The 26,870-nt window shown below is 41.7% G+C and overlaps 1 protein-coding gene across 8 annotated transcripts in view; it reads left to right on the forward strand.

Annotated features, from left to right (window-relative positions):
• Positions 1 to 26,870, forward strand: part of AHI1 (Abelson helper integration site 1) — a 93,079-nt gene that overhangs the window by 42,830 nt on the left and 23,379 nt on the right. For all 8 annotated transcript variants that reach the window (XR_015697045.1, XR_015697046.1, XM_087718419.1 and 5 more), the window contains exon 19: positions 4,676 to 4,751. Coding sequence is in view for 6 of the 8 variants with exons in the window: in XM_087718419.1 (XP_087574545.1) it covers positions 4,676 to 4,751 (76 nt within the window). In the remaining 2 variants the exon portion in view is untranslated. The remainder of the gene's footprint in view (positions 1 to 4,675; positions 4,752 to 26,870) is intronic.

Genomic DNA, 26,870 nt, shown 5'->3' on the forward strand with positions numbered 1-26,870 from the left:
CCACTCAGGCCTTGTAATATACTATCCAAGATAGAACTGTGGTTTTTATGTTAAGCAAGCAAAGTGTTGTGAAAAGAATTAGTTGATTGGTGTTAGCTATCTTAGCCAACCTTTTCTTGTTGTTGAAAAGGTGTTTAGCAATTTCTTCCCACAGCCTGCATTTCAGAAATTATTGCTTCACAGTAATTGTTCCATAGGTCCTATTATATGCTGGCATGTTAACTTAAAACATAGGAAAGTAGAGGTCAGTTTACCTTTATAGACATCATTGGAAGATTGATGTCAAATTACATCTCACCATTGGACACTATATATTTTATCTATCTGATATTGCACATTCTTTAATAACAATAACATTCTTTAATAACAATGACCCGTGAGGGTGGAGGGTGCAGGGTTCGTGCAAGCCACTTCTACTGCAGGCAGGGGAGGTATCAGTTTTTGCTATTTTTCTTTTCATTTGTCTGCAACTCTTGCATCTTCACAGAAATCACATTTTCAGGAGTATTCTTTAAATAAACTGCAAATTAAGGATAGTCAGACATATTCATTTTGTATGAAAACTACTCCTGCATTGATAGACTACTTAACTGTACATGAAAGTGAATGGTGCAACCATAAACACAAGGGTAGCATTAGAGCTTATCCTGAAAAAAGAAGCAGGCTAATTAATGCAATTTGGATTTGTTCCTGTTGGGCCCCAGGAATGGCTAAACAAAATTAAATAATTCCCACCATTCATTCACTTGGAATTGTGTGCAGCCCAAAACCACTTCTAACAAGCATTTGAAATCCAGATACGTGTTTGACTTCCACTGCCCCAATTAGCACGTAGCACTAAACAAAGTACACATTCAGATGAGTTTAGTCTGCTAAATAGTGTTTGATGGCAGGAGAAAGTAAGTGTAAGTGATGTAGTAGAAGCTACAGTGTGCACCAATGAATCTTAATGCATTTCGTTTGGATTGTGAAGAGAAGACTTTAAAAGAATACGTCCTCGGTGTATTTCTTTAGCATGAGTGTGCAAAATAATCCTATTAAATGAAGCAGAGGTCTGCTAGCTTTTCATGCATCAGTAGGACATTGTGTATTTTAAGCTAATTTTAATATTTTCAACGTTATAGGTAATCCTCATTCAACGACTGCCTTGCACTGCAGCCACTTGCAGTTGCAATGGTGATGAAGAAATAACTAACCATTCCATGCATTTACCACCTTTGCAGGCCTATAAAGCAAAGGAAAACGAAAGCAATTGCTTTGCTTAATGACTGTTGCCTGTTCCAATTGTGGTCACTAAATGAGGACTACCTCTACCCAATAAAAGAATTATATGTTTCTTCTAATAACCATTCTTTTATCTGATAATAGCAGCATGGATTTCCTTGTTTGCTAGCGCTCATATGATTTAACTGTTTCCATAATTCTTAAAATAATCCACTTTCCCCTGCAGTGGGGTTAATGTGTGTGGGCTGAGATGAAAAAGTAGCACTTTGCTGAAGAGTCTGTAGAGATTCTCAGTCACTCAGATCATGGTTGTCCCAAAGGTGCTTTTTCAGGAGACACCTGGACTTTCTCGTTTTTTCTTTTGATCCTTGCATCCTTTTAGAGGGTTGCTGAATGAAGCACTTGGAGGTTTATCTCATACAGGAACCAGGAGGACTATTCAGGTGACTCTTGGGACACAAATAAATCTCCAGCTGTCTGCAAGGAATATAAATCCTTCCATTCCCTGTCAGAGCTGAAGAAGCTTCTTGGATGAGAAACAAAAGGTCTTCCAAAAAAAAAAAACCTGTTGTTTGTTTGTTTGTTTGTTTATTGGATTTATATGCCGCCCTTCTCCCAAGGACTCAGGGCGGCGTACAACATTTAAAAAACCCACATATTACAAAAGTTTTTTAAAAATTAGATAGAGTATCCAAAAAACAAACCCAATTAAGATTAATAATAACATTTTTAAAAAATGATTAAAATTAACAATAATCAATCATTTATTTTATTTTGTTCAGGCCAGGCCGGCTTGCTGGAAAAGCCAACTTTTTAGGATGGGAGCACCTAGTTGCCTCCTGAAAAAGCACCTTTGGGACATACTTTGGCTTAGGCTGCAAAGCAGCATGAGATTTGGAATGAGGGTAGGGCTGGTTTGGAGCTTAGCATCTAAAAGTTAGCTTGCAAATAAAGGAGTTCTTAACAATAGATTTGCTTTGTCCTACCAGTGCAGAGGAGATCAATATTAAAGAAGCAGAGCTTAATTCTTTCACGATATATGCCTGCTGCTTCTTCCACCACTATCCCCTTCTTTGAATCAGTTTTACCTTTTTTTTTTTTTACAATCAGGCTTTTCAATTCTGGAAATTATTCAGACAATGAGCAGCAGTAGGCTAAATCCCTCCATCAGTCAATTCTGTCTTCAGAGCTCATTCTCTTGCAGTTTTTTTTTTACCTTGCATTTTACCTGTCCTTTTACTACATTTATTTATTTATTTCTCTATAGTTAGTTCTCAATGAAAAAAGATTTATCCATATGCTGAAATAAGGGAAAAAAGAAAAATATTGTTGCTGAATTCCTATATGACTGAAACCTTTAGAGTTTTTTAAAGTGTTTTGTGCCCTTGTTGGGGGGGCTACCTAAGATTATTAAACCACTTAGCTGGAATAGTTGTCACAGGTCAGGAAAGAAGCAGATCAAAAGATTTTGGGATACTTTCAATTAATAGTTTTAATTCAGAGAAATCTGATGAAATAAGCCCAAAGGGGAAGAGGGGGTTCCAGTCCAAACCTGCTTTGATATGTTGAGTAATAAATTATGAAAGCTGGCCAAATAAGCCTTGGAGATTTAACTGCTGGCGACAATTCACTTCAGGTTTTGGAGGTTATCTTCAGATCTGATTTTCTGTTCAGAGCGCATTCATATTCACTTTCATAGAGCCTAGGTAAAACGAGAAAAAGCTAATCATTCAAAATAAACACTTAATTTTAGTTGCCATATTAAAATACCTAAAAAAATTTCTAAACTCCATGTATTTATTTATATTATATAGTTTATATTGGTTTAATATGTTAAGTTTTGTCCCTGTTAATGATTATGTAATTGAATGACATAATTGAAAGGGACGTGGTGGCTCAGTGGCTAAGTCACTGAGGTTGATCAGAAAGGTCAGCAGTTCGGCGGTTCAAATCCCTAGCGCCCCATAATGGAGTGAGCTCCCGTTACTTGTCCCAGCTTCTGCCAACCTAGCAATTCGAAAGCATGTAAAAATGCAAGTAGAAAAATAGGGACCACCTTTGGTGGGAAGGTGTTCCATGCACCTTTGGTGTTTAGTCATGTCAGCTACATGACCACAGAGACGTCTTAGGACAGCACTGGCTCTTTGCTTTTGTAACAGAGATGAGCACTGCCTCCTAGAGTCAGGAACAACTAGCACATATGTGCGAGGGGAACCTTTACCTTTAATTGAATGAAACTAAAATACTGAAAGTACTTTATGTGCATGTAAAGCCTTGCTATAAAAAACAAACAGAAACATGAAATAATATGTGACATTTTCTACATCATCTGCTACATAAGAACTTTTCTGACAAATAAGAAATATTCCAAATACAATGATACATTAATTCCCTTCTATGCCATGAAAGTAATAACTTTCCTAATTCCTAATTATTACCAACGTTATTTACAACTTCAATTTTGTTAGTAAACAAATACCTTCATCGTTTTCTGTTTCTAAATAATTTTTTTAACTGTCTTTCTAAAATAAATTGCTTTCTCAGGCCTTAACTGATAACTTGGATTCATAGATTTCAGTTCCTCCTCAGTTCGTATGCACTAAATGTGTAGGAAAGAGGATTGAAAAAAACAGTAGCCAACTATTTTTTTTGGAAATTATACTTGAAATAGAATCACAGAGTTACGAATGTCCCATATATAAATTGGATGGTGGTATCTGCCTCTCTGTTTTAAGGTTGAGCCTTTTATACATTTGTTCATTGTCAAAGCATTAGGCAGTATGCCCCCAAGGCTATTCTGAAAGAAGTTACTTAGAAATTAGTCATTTTAAAATAAATATATTTTGATAAAATAGGGAGATTGTATTCTTTAACTTAATGTTATGGACTGATAAACTCAAGTTTTTGAATTTTGAATTTTGAGCTGTTACCGAAAGTAGCCTCTCTATATTTCTGCTACAACTTCCTGCAGAGAGAACATGGCTTTGAACTTCTTTTTTTCCCCTCTGATATATCTTGAAGGACTTGGGCATGACAATCAAAATTGTTGCGCCTGGGGGGTGGGGGTGGGGTTAAAAAAAAGTAACATTGTCAAGCTATGTCAAATAAACAGTACAATTTATGTAATAATCCAGAGGGTTTTTCAACTTTCAGAAACAGAAAATGGCATATACCTTGTAGGTTTGGAGACCACAATGTTGGCGCAATAATTAAAAATAATGCCAAAAGGAAGTATTAATGCATCCTTTTAGAAAAATAAATTGAGGCAGTTATATTTCATAATGTATTGGTATTTCACCTTTTTTTTTAAAAAAAACCTTTCTTTTCAAACTGTTTTTACTTCTTCAAAATTGAATTACTGTTATACTAATACAACAATTACTTTTACCATGGGTAATGCTTTGCAGTTTAGTTCTTGTATCTCAGTTATATTTCAATTTTTCTTTTGCAGGCCAGTTCCAGTCCAATACTTTCTAGCCAATCGCTGATGCCACCCCACTCCAGATTAAGACTGACAAACAATCTAGGTATATAAATGACTCCACCATATCCTCTTCTTACTATAGTGGTAATGTATATTTTACTGTGGTTATTAATGCACTTTTGAGGCGTTCTTTGGTCATATAAAATGACCTTCCTTGTTCAGTGACTGATTTTTGTGTGTGAATAATATTTACTATAATATATATTTACTCAGTGCATTTAGAGTTAACACTGATACAGAGGTGAATGGCAGACAACTGGAATCAAAGTAGCAGTTGTTTCGAAATGTTAGAAAAATTAAGCAAAGAAAATTTTGTCTAAACCATGTTGCAATACAGTAAACCCTTCGATCCTGCATCTATGTATCATAGATTATTGCGGTATAACCCAGGTTCTTGCTCTAAAAGGAAAATATATTGTGACTGAATCTACCTATAATGTAATGTTTGGTTTTTTAAATTCCTTGTTACAGAGAACTGTGGGGGGGTCATAGCAGTCCCACAACTGGGATAAGCAGATAAGATGGTTGTGCTACATCAGTTCCGCCTCAAAAGTTGATTCAGAATCAAAAGCAGTACTTAAAAACAAAGCCCAAATTGGTTTAGACAGAGTATGGACATCTCACTTCATCTAACAGCTTGACTGACCCAAGGCAAGGTTGATGGTTCACCTTAGTTAGTGGAGGGGAAACACAAATGGTTGTTATTCCCTCCTCCAATAGGACAGTTTTCAGGAATTTTAGGCAAAGAGATAAATGCAAAGGTTAAAGAATTTCATTTTATCTCTTGGTTTCTTTTTATTAAATTTTCATAACTTCTTTGTTAATGAAACAAGTTTATTGTGGATACAGATTACAACATTTCAGGTGGGTCAAGATGTTCTACCCAATTGGTAGTTTTAAAAAGTACCATATTAATAAATTGCTAGAATGCAGGAGAGAGGAGAATCTAAACTTCTCAGACCTCTTCCAGCCATCAGGTTATGGCACTAATCCTATCATGTTCAACAACTAGGATCACTGCAGTGAACTAAAAGGCATGCCCTATTTCACTGATTTTATGGAGCCCTTCATCAAAATAGGTTTTGATCAGCATTAATCTTCTTAGAATGTCCCTCTTTGTTATACAGACAGGTATAGAGACAACTCATTCAGTGACCGTTTGACATTATGAGGGCACTGCACAAATAGTACTTATGGTCGGTCCTTGAAGTTCTGGCTATTCAAGCCCGTGGTTGTGTGTTCACAATCTGGGTGTTTGGCAACGAGCTCATATTTAAGATTATTGCAATGTTCCAGTGTCGGATTATTGTCATTTGCACTCTTCCCTGCCAGCTTACCACAAGCAAAGCATAAGCCATTTTTTCAGCACCATCGTAATTTTGAACTGTTGCTAAATGAATGATGATTAAACAAAAGAAAATATGTAATGCCTCATAGATCTACAGCACTACAGCTCCCATCTCCACCTTCGTTCTGTGGAACTCACTTGAAAGGTGTCAACTTGGAGAAAGCTGCACTAAGAAAAACTTCCCTTTTTGGCCCTATCTTTGCATTCTCCCTACCTTGTTGTTTATTTTTATTTATTTATTTTCACACAGACCCACATATCCCTTTCCCAAGCAGTTTCAGTCTGCTGTGGCATTATTTATTACTTTGAGTTTTTTATCCCGCCTTTATTACTTTATAAATAACTCAAGACAGCAAACGTACATAATACTTCTTCCTTCTCCTATTATTCTCAGAACAACAACCTTGTGAGGTGGGTTGGGCGAGAGAGATATGAGAGAGTGACTGGTCATACAGCTGACTTTTATGCCTAAAGTGGGATTAGAACTCACAGTCTCCTGGTTTCTAGCCCACCAAAAATAAAATCAGGTCTCCACAGCTCTCTGAATCTCGATTAATTAATGATGTGCCATTGTAGATTTTACAAATGCAGTATGTTAATAATTTCTAATTCTTCATACTATGTAAATTATTGCTTATGTTTTAGATATTGAAAGAACTTCAGTTTGCAGCGGTGACCTTAAACTGGGCATTTTGACCAGATTAATATCAGTTCTATATATATGTCTATATATCTATATATCTATATATCTATATATCTATATCTCTATCTCTATCTCTATATCTATCTATCTATCTATCTATCTATCTATCTATCTATCTATCTATCTATCTATCTATCTATCTATTTATTTATTTATTTATTTATTTATTTATTTTAAAGTCACAACCCCTGGTATGCCCAAATATGGGAGGAAGGTCACACTTCCACTCTCTGTCTTCGGCTCGTCACAAGAGACCATCCAGACAGAAACCCAATTTTTTTACTGTTGCCTTTTTGTTACATTTGTTATATTTATGCTGATAAATAAATAAAGGGAGACTAGTATAGATCTATTTCAAGCTATTTAGCTCTCATCAGCTAGCCACACCCTTGTTGGGAATCGAACCTGTGCTCTATTGCCTCTTAGGCAGATGTGTTAACCATTGAGCTACAGAGCTCGACTCCTTATCAGCCAGCCAGGGTGAGAGGTATATATTTAAAGTCACAACCCCTGGTATGCCCAAATATGGGAGGAAGGTCACACTTCCACTCTTATTTATTTATCAGCATAAATATAACAAATGTAACAAAAAGGCAACAGTAAAAAATATTGGGTTTCTGTCTGGATGGTCTCTTGTGACGAGCCGAAGACAGAGAGTGGAAGTGTGACCTTCCTCCCATATTTGGGCATACCAGGGGTTGTGACTTTAAATATATACCTCTCACCCTGGCTGGCTGATAAGGAGTCGAGCTCTGTAGCTCAATGGTTAACACATCTGCCTAAGAGGCAATAGAGCACAGGTTCGGTTCCCAACAAGGGTGTGGCTAGCTGATGAGAGCTCAATAGCTTGATATAGATCTATACTAGTCTCCCTTTATTTATTTATCAGCATAAATATAACATATATACACACACACACACACACACACAGACATTATTTTAGGAAATGAAGCAAAAAAATGCAAACTATATCTTAGTGCCATTGGAATTCTAGAATAACCAATTTAAAATATTTGGAAAGCAACAACATTGTTTCATCAAAGTTCTCATGAGAACAGTCATAATATTTAGGTGACAATGGAACTTCTGTTTATCTCTTCTGGGTTCATTACTATGATCCCTCTGCTATCAGAATATCATTTTTAGAGAGACATGGGAAAAGATTTTCCATATCTGTCACCATTAGCTGTGGCAAAATCGTGACAACCTAAATTTATCTCTAAGATAGTTTTCTTCAGCCTTTGCCTCCATATGGCCAAGAGCGATTTGGGAAGCTGAAACTCATCAGAAGGGAATCAAGATTGAGGAAGTTGCTTTATTCCATTCCAAAAAATAAGTAACAGTTATATATTTGGTTTTCTTCCATTAGTTTGTAAATTTTGTTTACTTTGTAAACCATGTACAAAGTAAATTGCCAGTGACAAGTAACCAGAACCTATAGGTTAGTGCCATATGCTTGTTAAAAATTACATTACAATGTAACTTCCTTTTTTTTCTAGCAGTAAATAATAAAGGACTGTATATGTTTATCAGCCTACCAACATGTGAGCATTACTGCTGTAGTGCCAAACTTTGACAATAGCTGAGTGTGAGTAAATATAATCTTTAATAAAAGCTACAGAACAATTTGTTCAGCATTTTTGCATTGAAGGTGCAAAACATTGGATATTTAGTGGGGCTTGACATGCCTAATCACTTTGTGGTTTACAAAGAGTAGACTAGTTCATCTGAGCCCCCAAAATGTGTCCTAAAATTAGTCCACAATTAAACCCACTCTTAGGACACAATAGTTTAATTCTAGTTAAAAAGCAGACGGGACAGTCGGTGCCTACTCAATCCTTTTCTTGTAGTTCCTGGAACCCCAGAGATAACATTGCTAAATAATGGAAAAGTGTTTTCTTCTTTGGTTTTTAACCAATAAATAATAGTTAAATATTTTCAGAAATCTGCCATGAATCCCAAAAAGAAAAGCCAGTGATGGGATGAATTTTTTTTTACTACCGGTTCTGTGGGCATGGCTTGGTGGGCGTGGCAGGGGAAGGATACTTTAAAATCTCCATTCCTTCCCCACTCCAGGGGAAGGTTACTGCAAAATCCCCATTTCCTCCTGATCAGCTGTGTCTCGGAAGGCAGAGAATAGATGTGGATGGGGCCAGTCAGAGGTGGTATTTACCGGTTCCCCGAACTACTCAGAATTTCTGCTACCGGTTCTCCAGAACTGGTCAGAACCTGCTGAATACCAGCTCTGTTTTGCACATTATCAATTCTTCTGACTAATGAGACAAATTTATACTTTATCTTGGATTTTTTCGTTTGACTGCATTTCTTGGATTGGAGGAAGCTTGTGTATGGACAGGGAAGAGGTGGCAGTTCACTGCCTGTCCAGTTCCCTCATGCCTCGTTAACTCACTCAGGTATTTGAATTGCCCTTGTTAATTGCTAGCTAATGGGTGCTAATTGCAGGCTATTGAAGCCTCACAGGGCGTTGGCAACTGACTTTCGTTGTGTTTTGGACTTGGGATCAGGTCGCTGGGGTATGCCGGCTTCCATCGTCCCTAACCACCAAACAGCTGTTTTATCGGAGCCAGCAAACGCCTGCCGTTCGCGGCGAGGCTCCTGCTGTGCACGAGGGGATCAGCTCGCCGTGCGCGGCGTGGCTTTTTCCCCACCGCTACCCTGTGGGCCATTCTGAGGGAGCGATTTGCAGCGCTAGCCGTTTTATGGCTGGGAAAGCCAAGGAAGCACTTTTTTGTTCCCCGCTGATTTGAAATTTGGCGCCGGAGTTGCGGCCGCCGTTTTGGGGCCGTTTGGAGCGCAGGCACCAAGGGGGTTGGGCGTTGCCTTCCCCGCGCTTTAAAAGGAGATCACTGACTCATCGGCCCTCCCTTTCTCATTCGCTTCGGCTTTATTTACTCTGGGAAAGTTCCTGGCATTGCAGCTGACCACGAGGTCCTTTGTTTTGCAAGTGAACGCTGTGCTTTGAGCCCTTTGAGTCTTTTTGCATCTAATCATTGCAATGGCTGATCATTCTTCTCTGGAAGGTACAGTTCAGCCCTCTGTTGATAACCAGGGTACTGCCCAGGCGGGGGCTAGTTCGAGGCCTGGCAGGGCCGCATCTAGAACAACCAGCCAGAGGCCCAGGGAGGCCTCCGGGGCCTCTGATAAAAGCCATAAAAAGAAAGATAAGTCTAAATCAACTTCCAAAGCTTCGGGGGAGGGCAGGGTTTCACCCCCCGCGCCTTTACCTCAGCGTATTTTGCCTGTTCCCCAGTCAGCAGGGCATCAGACCTGGTCCCCGGATCGATCCCTCCCGGCTATTTCTGAAACTGGACTAGGGGGGGGGCTCCAACCCCCCTCTGTATTATCTTCTGTATTGCCTGAGGCCCAGGCTGCTTCAGCCTTCTTGTTGCCTCGTGCTGGGCCCTCAGCTACATTTACTCCAACTGCTGCAGGCTTAAGGCCTATGGAAGGCTATGATCAGGGCCTATCCCCTGATATTTACCAGATGATCTCTGCAGCCATTTCCAGGGGGGTGGATGCCGAGTTGCTTCGAAGGCACCAGGCCCCGGTGATTGCTAGCTCACATAGTGGCCCTCCTATCCCACCTCCTCAAGTAGATCTGCCTGATATGCAAGCAGGGCCTTCTTCTTCTCCTCCCCCCCTCTACTTATAGTGCTTATAGTGAGGATTCGGCCTTGGTGGAGGAAGGGGAGCTGATTGATAGGGAGTTCTCTGATGATGAAGGTCTGATCTTTGATCAGCCTAATTCCTCTAGCCTATTTAGGCCTACTCTTTTCAAATCTTTATTGTTTAAAGCTAAGGCCACTACCCACATGGGAGAGGCTGCTTCCAAGGACAGTTCAGCTGTAAGCCTCGACACTACTGAGCGCCTCTTTGCAGAACCAGTCTCCTTGCAAGAAGTGATTCCTTCCCCAAAACTGTTCATGGATCTCATTCAGAAGCAGTGGGATCAACCGACTGCAGTTACCCCGCCCAGCCACGGGGATAGGAAGTTGTACACTTCTACCCCTGACCTAGAAAACATTTTACAATTCCCAACAGTAGACCTGCCAGTAGCAGTCCTGGCATCTCCTGCCCTGATTCCATCTGAAATCTCTGAGGGTTTAAAGGCAGAGGACCGTAAAGCTGAGACAGTAATTCGGAAAACTCATCAGGCTGCGGCCTGGGCCTTGCGTGCTGCTACTGCAGCATCGTTCTTTAATAGAACTTCTGTTCTGTGGCTTAAACAGTTGCAAGAGAAGTTATCCCCTGATGAAGTACGTCTTCACCAGGACGTTACTAAAATCATGGCTGCCTTGGAGTTTTCGGCGGATGCTACACTTAATGCTGCCAAGTTCGCTTCTCGCGCTGTGGTGTGCAATGTGGCGGCTCGTCGCCTCTTGTGGCTTCGCCATTGGCAGGCCGACATTAAGTCTAAATGGCGCCTGGCATCCACGCCCTTTAAGGGCGGGGCTTTGTTTGGATCCGTTCTTGATCTCATACTTATAGAGACCAGGGACAAGCGCAAGGTGCTTCCCTCTTCAGGGGGGTGCAATACCAGGAGGCAGCATCCATATAACAGACGCCAGTCCTTTCGAGGAGGCTATTCTGGTTACTCAGCGGCCCCATTTGTTCCCAGTTACAACAGGGGGTTTCACCAGTCCCAGGACCATGGCCAGGACCGGGGGGGCAGGGATAGGGGGCGCCAACAGCACCAGACGCAATCCCACAACAGGAGGTCTTTTTGTGCTCTGGGAACTGGTCCTTTCGGAGGTACCGGTGACTCGCAGGGGGACGAATCAGTGGGCGGGCGTCTGCTGGCCTTCGCTCATCAGTGGGCGGAAACCACCTCCGACGCCTGGGCCCTTCAGGTGGTGAGGCTGGGCCTCACACTAGAATTTCTCTCCATCCCCCCAAGACGGTTCATCAGGTGACCCGTACCCAGGTGCTCAGTAAAGCGGCGTCTCATGGAAGCCGAAATACATCATCTCATCTCAATCAGTGCAATAGAACAAGTTCCCGCAGGGGAGGAAGGTCTAGGGTTTTACTCCATCCTCTTTCTGGTGCCCAAAGGCTCAGGAGGGTGGCGAGCCATCTAAAAAGACTCAATTGGTACATCAAATATCAGCGGTTCAAGATGCAGTTGTTAAAGAGCATTCTAGCATCCATCTGCCAGGGCGACATGATGACATCAATCGACATCAAGGAGGCGTACCTCCATGTGCCCATTCATCCAGCTCATCGACGGTTCCTCCGCTTCCAATTTGCGGGCCATCATTTCCAGTACCGGGCCTTGCCTATCGGCCTTTCATCGGCGCCCCACACCTTTACCAAGCTCCTGGCGGTGGTAGCGGCCTCTCTTCGTTTGGTTCCGGTGAGAGTGAATTGCTATTTAGACGACATCTTGGTCCTGTCATCATCCCGGGACCAGGCCCTGCGGGATCTTCAGGTGACAATGAACTACCTGCGGAGGCATGGATTCGTCCTGAATCTTCCCAAGAACCATCTGCAGCCAACTACATCGCTGCTTCACTTAGGGACCGTCATCAACTCCGCCACTTGCGAGGTCTTCCTGTCCCTGGAGAGGCGTCAGAGCATCCAACGTCTGGCAGCTCAAGTTTCAGCCTTACGACTCGTGCCCTTGGCCTTGCTTTCTCAGCTGTTAGGGAAGATGATTTCTTGCATCGACATCGTTCCCTGGGCCAGGTTTCACGCACGACCACTCCAATGGTTCCTGCTCCCTTATCAAATGTCTCATACCAGTCATTCTCAACTCAAGGTCCGTCTTTCTCCCAAGGCCCTCAGATCCCTTCGATGGTGGGAGTCCTCCAAGATCCTCAAAGGATGCCCGTTCAAGGAACCGGAACGAATCCAGGTTACGACAGATGCCAGCCTGTTTGGATGGGGCGGCCATGCCCTAGATCGGGTGGCGCAAGGGCGTTGGTCGGACCGGAAGTTATCCAACAGCATCAATTGGCTAGAGCTGCAGGCCATCAGACTGGCCCTACGAGAATTTCGGGACATTGTGACTCACAAACATGTACTGATCCTGACAGACAATGTGGCCTCCAAGGCGCATGTCAACTGCCAGGGGGGCACGCATTCCAGAGCCCTCATGATGGAGACGGAGAAATTGCATCATTGGGCAGAGTCCAGACTGTTGTCCCTTCGGGCGGAACACATTTCGGGCGTAGCCAACGTCCAGGCGGATTGGCTGAGCAGAGCCACAGTGGCTCATGCGGAGTGGCAGTTGCATCCCGACATCTTCCAGCAGATCTGCCTCCGGTTCGGCTCTCCGATGGTGGACCTGTTCGCGCAACCTCACAATGTGCAGCTGCCCCGTTTCTTCTCCAGGTATGTGACTCCTGGATCGGAAGGAGTGGATGCCTTGCGTAGCCCGTGGCCAGCCGGCCTCCTTTACGCCTTCCCACCTCTTCCAGCGATTCCGGCGGTCATCCAGAAGATTCTCTTGGAACGAGCGGAAGTCCTCCTGGTGGCTCCAATGTGGTCTCGGCGAACCTGGTATGTGGCCCTGGTACACCTGTCGATCTCTCGCCCGTGGCGGATACCAGACGATCAGATCCAGCTCCATCAGGGGGCCTTCATTCATCCAAACCTCCAGTTGCTGCAATTAGCCGTGTGGCACGTGAGCGGACAATTCTGACGAACCTTCAGTATTCCAACGAAGTCATCACCACGATTCAGTCGGCCTGTCGGCCTTCCACCACTCGAATTTACGAGGCGACCTGGCAGGCCTTCTGCAGGTGGTGCCACCGGGCGGGGGCAGATCCTCTCCAGGATTCGGTGCCCCGAGTGTTGGATTTTCTGCAATCTGGTCTTAATAAAGGTTTGGCACCCAATACGCTTCGCAGGCAGGTCACGGCCCTTGCCACAGTGATTGGGGGAGGTCAGGGGCGTTCCTTGTCACAACATTCTCAAGGCCTTCCTGAAAGGGGCGGCCAACATCAGACCTCCGACCATGCACCGTTACCCTACTTGGGATCTGTTGTTGGTGCTCAGGGCACTTATGGACTCTCCTTTCGAACCTATTACTTCCATCAGTCTTCGTCTGTTGACTCTTAAGACAGTGTTCTTGGTGGCGATTACATCAGCCAGGCGGGTTTCCGAGTTGGCGGCTCTGTCTGTTCGGGCGGATCTCTGCATATTCCACCCAAGCAGGGTCGTTCTGCGCTTGGATCCAGCTTTTCTACCAAAAATCAACACGCTGTTCCACAGAGCTCAGGAACTCGTCCTGCCGGACTTTTGTCCCAACCCTTCTCATCCGCAGGAGCGCCAATGGAATCACTTGGATGTTCGCAGGGTTCTTCGTCGCTACGTGAAGCGTACAGCGTCCTTCAGGCGGTCTGAAGCACTCTTTGTTTCCTTTCAACCATCTTCCATGGGACAGAAGGTCTCTTCTCACACAATAGGGCGATGGTTGAAGGCATGCATTGCTCTTGCCTATGACAGTCAATCCCGGCAAGTACCCAGGCGCATCACCCCTCACTCTAGCAGGAATGCAGCCACTACGGCAGCCTGGGCCACGCAGGCCTCAGTGGAAGAAATCTGCAGAGCGGCCACCTGGTCTACACCATCACCATTTATCAGACATTACAAGGTTGATGTGTTTGCCTCGGCTGAGGCGTCCTTTGGGCGGCGTGTATTGCAACGGGTGCTCCCCCCTGCGGGGGACCCTGGCCAGCCTAGTTCCCGCCCTGGACCTTAATTGCTTTGGCATGTCCCATGCTTGGATTCCCCAAGCAGCACACAGGAGAACGACCGTTGACTTACCTGAACGGTCCTTCTATGTGTGCTGCGAGGGGAATCCAAACCCACCCGCAGCTTCGGCTGGCCAGGGTGGTTGTGACTTGAACTTGAATGTACTCATTGATATGTCACTGGTCTGTGCCGGACGTTATTTACTTGTACCTTGTGTTCCTTCTGACGATGTTTATGTACCCTTTGGCTACAGCCTTTATTGCTACTGTTATTGTTATGTTGGAATTGGAATCGGAATTGGAATTAGTTTATTTGTATGCCACCCTTCTCCCTGAGGGGACTCAGGGCGGCTCACAATTCAGGGGGGAAGGGGTAACAAACAAGTTATAGACATAAGACAACAGTCATACCATTCGGGCGGGGTTAGGGTCTTTAGCCCCAGGCCTGCTGGGACAGCCAGATTTTAAGGGCGGTGCGGAAGGTCTGAAGGGTGGTGAGGGTACGAATCTCCACGGGGAGCTCGTTCCAGAGGGTCGGAGCAGCCACCGAGAAGGCTCTCCTCCGGGTAGTTGCCAGCCGACATTGGCTGGCTGATGGAATTCGGAGGAAGCCTAATCTATGCGATCTTATCGGTCTAGTGGAGGTAATTGGCAGTAGGCGGTCTCTCAAGTATTATCGTTCAAGTGTTATCGTTCTTGTTATATTTCATTAAATGGCTGACTTCGCACGAAACTGAGCCCATCCGGTCAGAGGAGGCGTGGTCAGCAATTTACATAACTCAGTCTCTAGGCTAATGGACAAAGTTAACCCATGCTTGGATTCCCCTCGCAGCACACACAGGTAAGTCAACGGTCGATTTCAACATAAAAGAAAAAAGTGGAAGAATCCTGAATTCAATCCAGAACTTTGTTTGTGGCCATGAAATTTACGTTCTTGCAATATTTATGGAGATTAAACGTTATTTCTGCTGTTAACTATAGTGGGAAGGAAAGACATTTGAAATATGAAAATGTATTCTGGCAAATAAATAATTAAATAAGAGCCAATAATGTATTGGTTAAAATGTTGGGTATGGACTGGCAAGAAGAGAACTCAGTGGATGACTTTGGGCTAGCACTTTGTGTTAGCTCCATACATCTCACATCATTGTTAAAACTAAAACTAAGGCAGCCCCTACATAAGCAATCTTTTGCTATCAGAAAAAAACCAAAATATAAATGTTCCTCTCTGAGGGAGATGAGTGGTAAAGAAAGAGGGAGAGAGGAAGAGAAAGAGAGAGAGGAGGAGAAAAATATAAAAGGAAAGGAAAAAGAAAGACTTGATGGTAAACTATTACAATAATTTGTACTTGCAAGACATGGTCTGAGACACAAGGTAGGAAGCTTAATATGTCTAGTTTGGTTAGTGTTTCCTTATGAAATCAGCTTCATTTTTCTTTAAAACATATTGGTACCATGATGGAAGAAAGGGGTTATTAATAGAGGTGGTATTGACTTATGCCCCTACCTGTTTGTAAATGTGAGCATGTGCGCACTCTTCACTCGAATGCGCCACCTTCACACATGCGCACAGCCTTCCGCGCATGCACTTTTGAGGGCACCCGCGATTTCTGCTACCGGTCCAAGCTGGTAGAATATCACCTCTGGTTGTAAATAAAGAAGTTATGAGTTGCCTGGAATTATATGCTTGACATGGCAGCAGTCATTAAATGAATCATCATATGACCATAGCTGATATACAAACATTTTTATCATGGACGTTAAGCAAATTGTGATAGTTAAATGAATCATGCTGTTATTAAGCTAATCTGGCTTCTCTAATTACCAGAAGCCAGCTGCGAAGGTCACAATTAGCTATCACGTGACCGTAAGACATTGTGATTGTTATAAAGGCAATCTGATTGCCAATTGCTCAAATTGCAATCATGTGACCTCAGCAATAGTGTGATAGTCATAACTTTGTGGATGGTTGTATGTTATTTTTTCTGAGGCCTTCTTAACTTTGGACCATCACCAAACAAATGGTCATAAGTTGAGAACTGCCTATATTTAATAGATGGAACTTGGAGAAGGCCCATCCCATTGGATCTAATGGGACAAACAGAAGTAATTGAAGAAGGTAAAGGTTCCCCTTGCACATATGTGCTAATCATTTCTGGCTCTAGAGGCAGTGCTCATATCAGTTTCTAAGCTGTCCAAAGATGTCTGTGGTCATGTGGCTGGGATGACTAAATGTCAAAGGTGCACGGAGCGCTGTTACCTTCCCACCAAAATGGTGCCAATTTTCTACTTGCATTTTTTACATGTGTTTGAACTGTTAGGTTGGCAGAAGCTGGGACAAGTAATGACAGCTCACTCTGTTACGCGGCGCTAGGGATTCGAACCGCTGAACCTTCTGATCAACAAGCTCAGCATCGAAACCCTAAAAATAACGTGGCTCCATGTCATTATATACTTCAGATCCTTTCACTGCTTGTTCTGGCAAACTAAAAGCATTAGAGAATCCTGGTTTATTAGAAATGAGATGTATACTAATTCACATATAACTCATATGTGCTTTTATTTATAGGATTGTAAACCACCTTTTCATCATTAAAAGCAGATTCCAAAATTAGATTTCTATCATCGTGACTACCATGCAAACTAAGAGGATTATTGTATTCAGGATTATTTCAAATCCAGTTATCATGATTCTGGCAGTCTTGCAAAAATACTGAGCAATGTAAAAATTAGAGCCTGGGACAGTTCTCCCTATTTTGGAGAATCTCAAGGAATAACTTAAGCCCCTTAACTTCTTTCCAAAAGCCCTAAATTCTTACTCTGCTCAATTCAGTGATATAATATTGATGACTGCAACCCAGATACTCTTTGGAAGCATTTTTTTTTAAAAAAAGGATAGGTCAGATTGCATGGAAGACAAACCAGCTCTCCTGCCATTTGAAAGCCAGCCATTTTAATAAAAAGCAATATCATACATAAGCAATATGATAATTTCAGGGATGGGCTTCAAAAATTTTAGCAAGGGGTTTTCTGCCCGATTGCTGGGTGGGCATGGCCTAGTCTTCCTCCTGCACCCTGGCAGGAGAGAGTGTTGTCCTCCCCGGACTCCGGAAGCTTTCTTCAAGCCTCTGGGAGGGCGAAAACGGCCTCCCCAGGCTCTGGAGGTCCTCTGGCCCGTTTCCAGCCTTCCTGAACTTCTGGTAGGCTCATTTTCCAACCCTCCCCGAGCCTCCGTGCACACCCTGCACTTACCTGCATCCAAAACGGGCCACATGGGAAGTCCTGAGAGCAGTGGGGTCGGATGGGTGGTGCCAGCCAGCAGTGGGATTTGGGAGTTCTCAAAACTGCACAGAATTCTTATCAAAGGTTCTCCTGAACCCCTCTGAAACCCCAGAGGCCACTCCTGGATAGTTGATCAGTTATTTGGCTAAAAGATATTCAGAGATGTATCAGGATAGGGTAAAGTAATGTACCCTTCAAGTTTTCCTTGGGGACCCTTGGGCAGGGGTGGGGAACCATGGCGCTTTTATGACAGTTGGCTCAGGAATTCTGGGAGTTGAAGTCCATAAGTCATAAAACAGCTATGGTTCCCCATCCCTGCCCTAGGGGAAACTATATGGCATTACTGACCATAGTATGAAAATGATTTGCCACTATTGTCTTCCAGACTGTTTTTCAACTTTCTAATATACTCCAAAGTCCTGGATATTTCCTGCTGGTCTTCCATTCAAGTCCAAACCAGGTTAAACCCTTATCTTTTTCCAAGATCAACCAATGTGCTGTTTTATTCTATTTCTAGACCTGCCTTCAGGAAACTAATCACATTAAGATAGTTTTCTCCCTCTGAAAAACAAACAAACCTGGAACTGCTTTCATGTTCTTGGACCTGCTAAGGGAAGTTCAGGTAAACATTCATTCAGAGCTTGTTGCCTAAGGGGAACTGATTTCGTACCCAAGAAAATGACTGAATCTCACTTTGGTAAAAGGGCCCAAAAAAGAAAACCCTTGAGAAAGGAAAATCAGATGAATGGAGTGATTGCAAGAAACAGCAAGAAAGCTGCAAAGTTGTCTACTCATTCTTGCTTTTAAAAATACATCCCAGAACACATAATTCTTGTTGCAACTCTCTGTTCAAGATACTGTTGGTATGAGTTTTTCATGAAAATAACCACAACTATGACATCACACTAGGTTTGTATTCTTTGCATTTAAAAGATTGTGCTTCAAAATCTTCCCTTTGATTGATAATCTTTTAAAAGTGACAATACAAATGTCAGAATAGTATATATTTTTTTAAATGTTGGCTTGCTTATTGTGTTTACTACAATGAAATCAAGACTGCACAGATTCCTCCATTAAGTGTTCTTTGTTATAAATTACTTCTAGGCATGTTAATTAAAAATATTTAGCTGAAAAGTATAGAAATGTTGAACGCATTAGCTGCAAAACTTTGAAGATTCCAAAGCTTTATCATGAGAAAACTCCTATTTATGTGAAATTGGTATATGTTAGGATAATTACCGCTGTGCCTTTGGGATAAAGGAAGTACTCTCAGCCAAATTATACAAGGGTGTGGATTAAATCAAGCATTACTTTTCTACTTGGCATTGATCTCTGCAGATTGCAAAACCAAGGTATGACGTAGTATTGTGCAAATAACTTGCCAAAATATGCTCCTAGCTTTTTTAAAAATTATACAGAAAATAAGAGGGAGAAGAATTTTAATTCAGTTTTGTAAAAAAGATTTCATAGAATTCAATTCAGTGGATATTTTAGGACCTTTTAAACAAGGTTATAGTCAATATGGATATACATTATGAAATCCTTGAAATAATCAAGAAAAAAATATAGGTTTAGTTTTAAATCAAGTTTCAATTGCACATGTTATGAAAAAGGATGCATGTTAAATGATTATGCAAAATGATAAAGTATGGAAGTATAATCTAAAATCTTTGTTCATTAAAATTGAGCATTACAATTTAAAGATGCAGGATAGATTATTGGATTGATTTCCCAGAACGTTAACAGTTATTTGGTTGGCAAAGTGTTAGTCCTCTGTACAGTATGCTTACATGGAATTGTGTTCTATTGAAGTGAGTGAGGTTATTTCTGATTACATATGGAGATCAGGATTTGAGAATAAGCATCTAATGATCACAAAGTAGTTTCTGGAAGCTTGAAATGAAACTTGATGTTTAGATGCACTGTAGTACAAATTCTGGCCAAGTAAATGAATGTTGCACTTCAATGCATAAGTTTCCTGATTATGGAAAGTAGCAGGTAAGGGTTAAAATTCTAGTAAGATAGTAGGTTTCCTATTCTGGTTAGGGCCATCTTTTCCCAATTCATGGGAGAGTAACTCATCCTCCTCAGTTGCATTGGTTAAGTAATCCAAACTTGATTGGGATGCTTGGGGCACAATAATGTGAGCATGCTGTTACTTCAGGTTGGCCTATTTGCTATGTGAAACCATCTAAATGTTATAAATATACTTTCTGCTCTGAAGTTTGATAAGACATAAGTGCTCAACAGGTCTATAGATTCATATATTTAGATTTTTTTTGTTAACTGGGTTAAGCAGTGCCTGGAGGCCTGTGGGTGTCTGGATGGGGAACAACAGCTGAATCCATCCACTAGTTTATGATTTTTAGTTCTGGATGGGGTTGGGTTACCCCAGACAGACTCTGCGCCCTCAGTAGGTTCTTGTAGACTGAAAGAGCAGGTGGCCGTCCTGGCTAGGAGGGTCTTTGCGCAAGTTCATGTTGTGCACCAGTTGCACTCTTATTTGGATCAGGAGGCCTTGTACACAGTCACTACGGCATGGTAATCTCTAGGTTGTATTATTGCAAAGCATGGGGCTACCCTTGAAGAGTATTCAGAAGGTGCAGAATGCAGTGGCAGACACTTCTGAAGGCCCTAACATGGCATAGATAATACGAGTGTTGTGTGAGCTGTATTGGTTACCAGTTTGCTTCCGGTCCATTTCCAGGTCTTGATCATTACCTTTAAAGCCCTTTATGGCATGGGTCCAGGGTATCTGAGGAGCTGTCTCACGCAAATGGGATTATCCTGCTCTACTTGTTCCAGTGGAAAGGCCTTGTTGCAGAGCCTATTAAAGGTTTTCACCTAGCTTGGGGCCCGAAGGGAATGCTTTTTGTTGGAGGTGGTTGATGGAGTAAGAGGACCTCATCACTGTGCCACTCCTCTTCTTGGTTCTAATTTTTACATCACTCTTTTAATTCTAATCATTTTATATTTTTATCATTTTTTAAGAAATCCAAATTGGGGAGATGGGCAACATATACATTTAATTTAATAAATAATCACTATCTATAAATCCTGATGATTAATAAAGTAACGATCTGGATAAGCTGAATCTTGACAGAATGGAAATGTGAATGGGCAACTCTATTTTGAGAGTTTTCTTACTCAACGACAGTGGTGATTGTGTGTCTCAAAAAGCAGATAATGCAGCTTACAATGTATTAATCTTTGCGGGCCTTTTACTCAGCGATATAGCTTCTCTGTTAGCGATCAGAGCAATGCATAATCCAATGGGTCATCAAGGCTTATTAAATAAAGAATGGGGCATAGTTCCAGTCTTTGAAATAAAATGACATTACAGTGAAATAGAGGTAATATTAGTAAAAGTTTACAAGGGGCAGTGTTGGAAATGTAGTGAACTCTGGGCTAATATTACAACTTGAATCACTACAAATACATCAGGTGGCCAGGCAAAAAAGAGGTCCTATTATATCTCTACACCACCTCTACCTGACTAAAACTAAAACTTCCATAAGTCTGAATGGTTAGGCTAGCTGTCAACCTTTCCCCCTTACTTCCTATGGCATCTGATTCTTGGATACTGCTTGGAAGGTGCCTGCAATTTTCTTGGCAAAGTTTTTCAGAAGTGTTTTGCCATCACCTCTTTCCTAACACTGAGAAAGTAACTAACCAGGGTCACCCAGCTGGCTTCATACCCAAGGCTGGACTCACAGTTTCCCAATTTCTAGCCTGATTTCATAAGCATTATGTCAAATGAGCTCTGTAAATATAATCTGAATCAAGTTACAGGTCTGTAACAAGATAGGAGGTATTTTTGGATTCAGATTTAATAAATTTATCCTTAAAAATTACATGTTTTTTTAGACTACCTATGGGTGTACCTAGATTGTAACATAAAACATAAAATAGCTATTCAGTATGTACATTTAGTTCTTGCAATAATAATGTGATGAGCTTTTGATCTCCATAGAGAAGAAATTTTGCTAGATTATATAAACTGCTTGCAGAAATTCCAGTCTTTGAGATACTCACTTTAGTAGAGCTTGCTGTTATGCATTAAATGTCTTTTCCTGGACTTTTAAATAGTTATCTGCTCTTTCAGAAGGTGTGGATTGGAATAACATTGAGAACAAAACATTCTTAGTGGTTCTTATGACTAGAATTTAGACTGTAAAGTAATCAAACCGGTCAGTCCTAGAGGAGATCAATCCTGACTGCTCTTTAGAAGGTCAGATCCTGAAGATGAAACTCAAATACTTTGGCCACCAAATGAGAAGGAAGGACTCACTGGAGAACAGCCTAATGTTGGGAATGATTGAGGGCCAAAGAAGAAGGGGACGAGAGAGAATGAGGTGGCTGGATGGAGTCATCAAAGCAATAGGCGTGAGCTTAAATGGACTCCAGAGGATGGTAGAGGACAGGAAGGCCTGGAGGAACATTGTCCATGGGGTCGTGGTGGGTCAGACACGACTTCACAACTAACAACAACAACATGACTAGAAACCACTACCCACCAGTTTTCAGTCAGATTCAGTTTTAGTTTATTTACTTTCTACTCAACATTGTGCCCAGGAACTGGCGTGCTTTTCTTGTATAAGATGGTACAGAGAAATAGAGCTGTGTGTAGCTCCCAAATGTCCTACTGTCATCAGTGATTTCAATTACTTTCTCCAATACTTTCTGAGATTGTCCCTGGAAGTTGGACTGGAAACAAGGATTCCAACTCATGAAAACAATCCAAATGGATGTAGTGATTGGCATTATCAAAAACTGCCAAGAGATTAAGAGGGTCAACAGATCCTCATCTCCCTCTGTTTCTCATGCAGGAATTCATCAAGGCAAAATAGCAGTGTCATCAGTTAAAGATTTGGGGAAGGTTGGTGGTTCAGCTTCTAAAGCCAAATAATGGAACTTCTGATTCAAGGAATTTTACTTGAGTAGACATGATAAATGCTTTTTTAAAGTTTATGCTTTGTTCTCTATATAGTACTTATGCTTTTTATTTCATCTATTTTTATTTAAACTTTATGCATGGTCAGTTATTGAACATTTAATGTATCTTGGGTTCACTGCAGCAGAATCTCCTATATTAGGGGTGTTAAATTCAAGGTAGCAATAGCAATAGCAATAGCAGTTAGACTTATATACCACTTCATAGGGCTTTCAGCCCTCCCTAAGCGGTTTTATAGAGTCAGCATATTGCCCCCAACAACAATCCGGGTCCTCATTTTACCCACCTCGGAAGGATGGAAGGCTGAGTCAACCCTGAGCCGGTGAGATTTGAACAGCCGAACTGCAGAACTGCAATCGGCTGAAGTACCCTACAGTGCTGCATTTAACCACTGCGCCACCTTGGCTCTGAGGTCCGGGGGCTGAATCCAGCCCATGGGGTGCTTAGATCTGGCCCCCAGGACTGCCCTGGAAACAGCAAAGAACTGGCCTGCGGTGCCTCTGCCACCGAAAGTGGAGCACGGGAGAGCTGTTTTTGCTGGCAGAGGATTGTAGGAGACTATCACAACTGAAAACGGAGCTTGGGAGAGCCACACATGGCCCTCCCAAGCTCCATTTTTGCTGGCAGAGGGTTGCAGGAGGCCATCGCAGCCAAAAATGGAGGTTGGGAGGTTTTCACTCGAAGAGGACTCGGCTCACCACAGGCATCCCTGTCACGAGTGACATTGAGCTGGCCATGCCCACCCCAAGGTCCAACACAACACTGATGTGGTCCTCAATGAAATCGAGTTTGACATTCTTGACATATGTTATTCCTAGATTCATCCCATTCTCCTCCAATCTTACTTGGAATCTTACTTTGTACATGGGGCGGAGGTATTTTGAACTCACTATGTTTATTTCCTTCAACCTTGATAATTTTTGCATGTTAACAAGAAATATTTCCTTTTCTTTTTTTCCTTTAGAAAAATAGTATGGATTATGCAGAAATACTGATTGTCCCTAGTGATGTGCCCTACACTGCTGGCTAATGAGTTGGAAATACAGCATTTATTTCATTTTTTTAATTGGAATTTTCTCCCTTTTTTTGTCAGTAAGGCATGGGAATAGAGATTAATGGGATGGGTTAATTGGAAGAACATCAGATAGTAACTACACTAAAGTAGGAAGGAGAGTCAGGGAACTTAAACCCAGAGCATTGCAACAGCATTGCAAGACTTCACAATATAATACAATAGCAGAGTTGGAAGGGACCTTGGAGGTGTTCTAGTCCAACCCCCTGCCTAGGCAGGAAACCCTATATCGTTCCAGACAAATAGCTATCCAACATCTTCTAAAAGACTTCCAGTGTTGGGGCATTCACAACTTCTGGAGGCAAGCTGTTCCACTGATTAATTGTTCTAACTGTCAAGAAATTTCTCCTACTTGTTCTGCCCTCAGGTGCCTTGGAGAATAGTTTGACTCCCTCTTCTTTGTGGAAACCCCTGAGATATTGGAGCACTGCTATGATGTCTCCTCTAGTCCTTCTTTTCATTAGACTAGACATACCCAGTTCCTGCAACTGTTCTTCATATGTTTTAGTCTCCAGTCCCCTAATCATCTTTGTTGCTCTTCTCTGCACTCTTTCTAGAGTCTCCACATCTTTTCTACATCCTGGTGACCAAAACTGAATGCAGTATTCCAAGTGTGGCCTTACCAAGGCATTATAAAGTGGTATTAACACTTCACGTGATCTTAATTCTATCCCTCTGTTTATGTAGCTTAGAACTGTGCTGGCTTTTTTGGCAGCTGCTGCACACTGCTGGCTCATATTTAAATGGTTGTCCACTAGGACTCCAAGATCCCTCTGTTCTTTTTATCCCCACAATAAAACCACGTTGAGGTCTGAGACATAGTCATCCAGTGAGTCTCTCTGGCTAAATGTGAGCTTGAATCTCAGTCTCCTGGATACTAATGGATGCCTTAACCATTTAAAGTGTTTTAAATTCTTTTCAGTGTGGAAGGAAATGTGCTATGACTTCAAGTCATGTACCCTTCCCTATGGTGGAGGATTTTTCCCCTTAATCTCTTCTTTCCAAAATTAAAATTTTGAAACTTTTTTTCAAAATTAAAGCATAATCCCATTCACCAGGAATATCTGTAAACAATATGTTTGTTTTTTCTACTTCCATTAAACCACCACTACCTTTCCTGATTTAGAATTTTTTCTCCTATTTTCTTGTCTGTCTGTCTGTCTGTCTATGTCTGTCTGTCTGTCTGTCTGTCTGTCTATCTATCTATCTATCTATCTATCTATCTATCTATCTATCTATCTATCTATCTATCTATACATGGAAGTGGAACATGGGAAAATAGAAAATAACACAATCATCTTACTGTCGTTTAAACAAAAAATCAAATTAACTTTGATTGAAAACTTTAAAATGACCTGAATTGTAAATAAATTCCCATTATATAAAAAATATAATTATCTATGGGCTATCAATCCCAGGCTTACTTAGTGCTAGATATATCTTTATAAACCTGTCTTCTGACCAAAACTTTTCCTTCGACTAAGATTTTCTTAAAACCTTTCTTCCTACACTCATCTCCCAAATCCCCCTCTGTTCTCTCTCTCCCCCCCATCAGTGTTCAGACTAGGAGGAGGTACCCTCACCTTGTATCTGGTAGAGCACGTGAGCACAAATTCTATATGAGAATGAATACATAAATTCTGCCACACATTATGGTATATCTGCCACTATGGGAAGGGAATGAAATGTCAGTCCCAGACCATTTCTATTATATATGTGATTCTACCAGGATTTTAAAACAAATGAAAAGAAATGCAATGGCCTTTCCATAAGATATCTAAGCAATCATTAAATGGGTGTGTTAGTTGGTAAGTGTATTTGATTCTAATCTCTAATTAAAATTCTGGCTTTAGTTGCTTTTATATTTGATGTAACAGGTCTTACTTCATTATAGCTTGGAGCTCTGCATTCTGTTCCTTTCTGTCTACCCTCCCTTTCTTTATCCAATTTAGCAACCAAAATATTCAACTTCCATGGCTGAAATTTTAAAAAATATTTCCTTGTTATTTGTCTATTACATGTATTGGGAAAATTGGGAAGGATTTGAAATGTGTGCTTTTTCATTAGCTGTCCCTATGCTATGGCATTATCTCCCCCTCCCATTTACAACATGCATCAACTCTTCTTTCCTTTAGAAAAATCATGAAGACTTACCTTTCTCCCCCAGGTGTTTGGGTCCAGCTGAGTAGACTTTCCTTTGGTTGTTTAATTATCATGTTTGGTTACATTTTATGTATTAGTTACCTTTCTTAATGCTTAATTTTTCTTAATTTTTTAAAATTGTTGTTTATTGTTTGTTTTTGCTGTATGTCATTGTGAGTCACATTGCTTAAGTTGGACAGCCTTGTAAATCCAATAAATAAATCCATAAATGTATTGATCTTAACTAAATAGCATATGGTTAGCGCCTAAACAACAGCTGCTTATTATTTGGTGCTGCATTGCGTATTGCGTAATTCTTTTTTTTTTTTTTTTGCTGTTGATCCCTATTCTTGAGCAATGTCTGTGTTAGATTGCTTCGCTGTGCAATAGCAATAGCAATAGCAGTTAGACTTATATACCGCCTCATAGGGCTTTCAGCCCTCTCTAAGCCGTTTACAGAGTCAGCATATTGCCCCCACAGTCTGGGTCCTCATTTTACCCACCTCGGAAGGATGGAAGGCTGAGTCAACCCTGAGCCGGTGAGATTTGAACTGCCGAACTGCAGCTAGCAGTCAGCTGAAGTGGCTGCAGTACTGCACTCTAACCACTGTGCCACCCATTCACTATCCAGATTTTCTTCTAATCATTGCCCACCTTCCTTGCCATTATCGAAACCTGTGGTGAGGGCATGGATTTTAACCTGGTCCAGTTTTCCATTAAATAAAACTTTGATTTCCCCAAATTGCAAATGGGTCTGTTGTATCAGATGAATCCGTCTTTGATGGGGTTTACCATTCAAATGCTTTCAAATGATTTGAAGGCCCTCACAATGTGCATCATTCCAAAACCATATCCTTGAAAAGGACAAGACCAGGAAAAGCCATTGGAATTGGGTATAGTTTGCTTAGGATTCCAGTGGAACATCTATTCTGATATGGCTTTG

Source organism: Thamnophis sirtalis, unplaced genomic scaffold, assembly GCF_051295495.1.
Source record: "Thamnophis sirtalis isolate CommonGarterSnake01/CBP01778 unplaced genomic scaffold, rThaSir2_p1.2 scaffold_6, whole genome shotgun sequence".
NCBI classification, from domain to species: domain Eukaryota; kingdom Metazoa; phylum Chordata; class Lepidosauria; order Squamata; family Natricidae; genus Thamnophis; species Thamnophis sirtalis.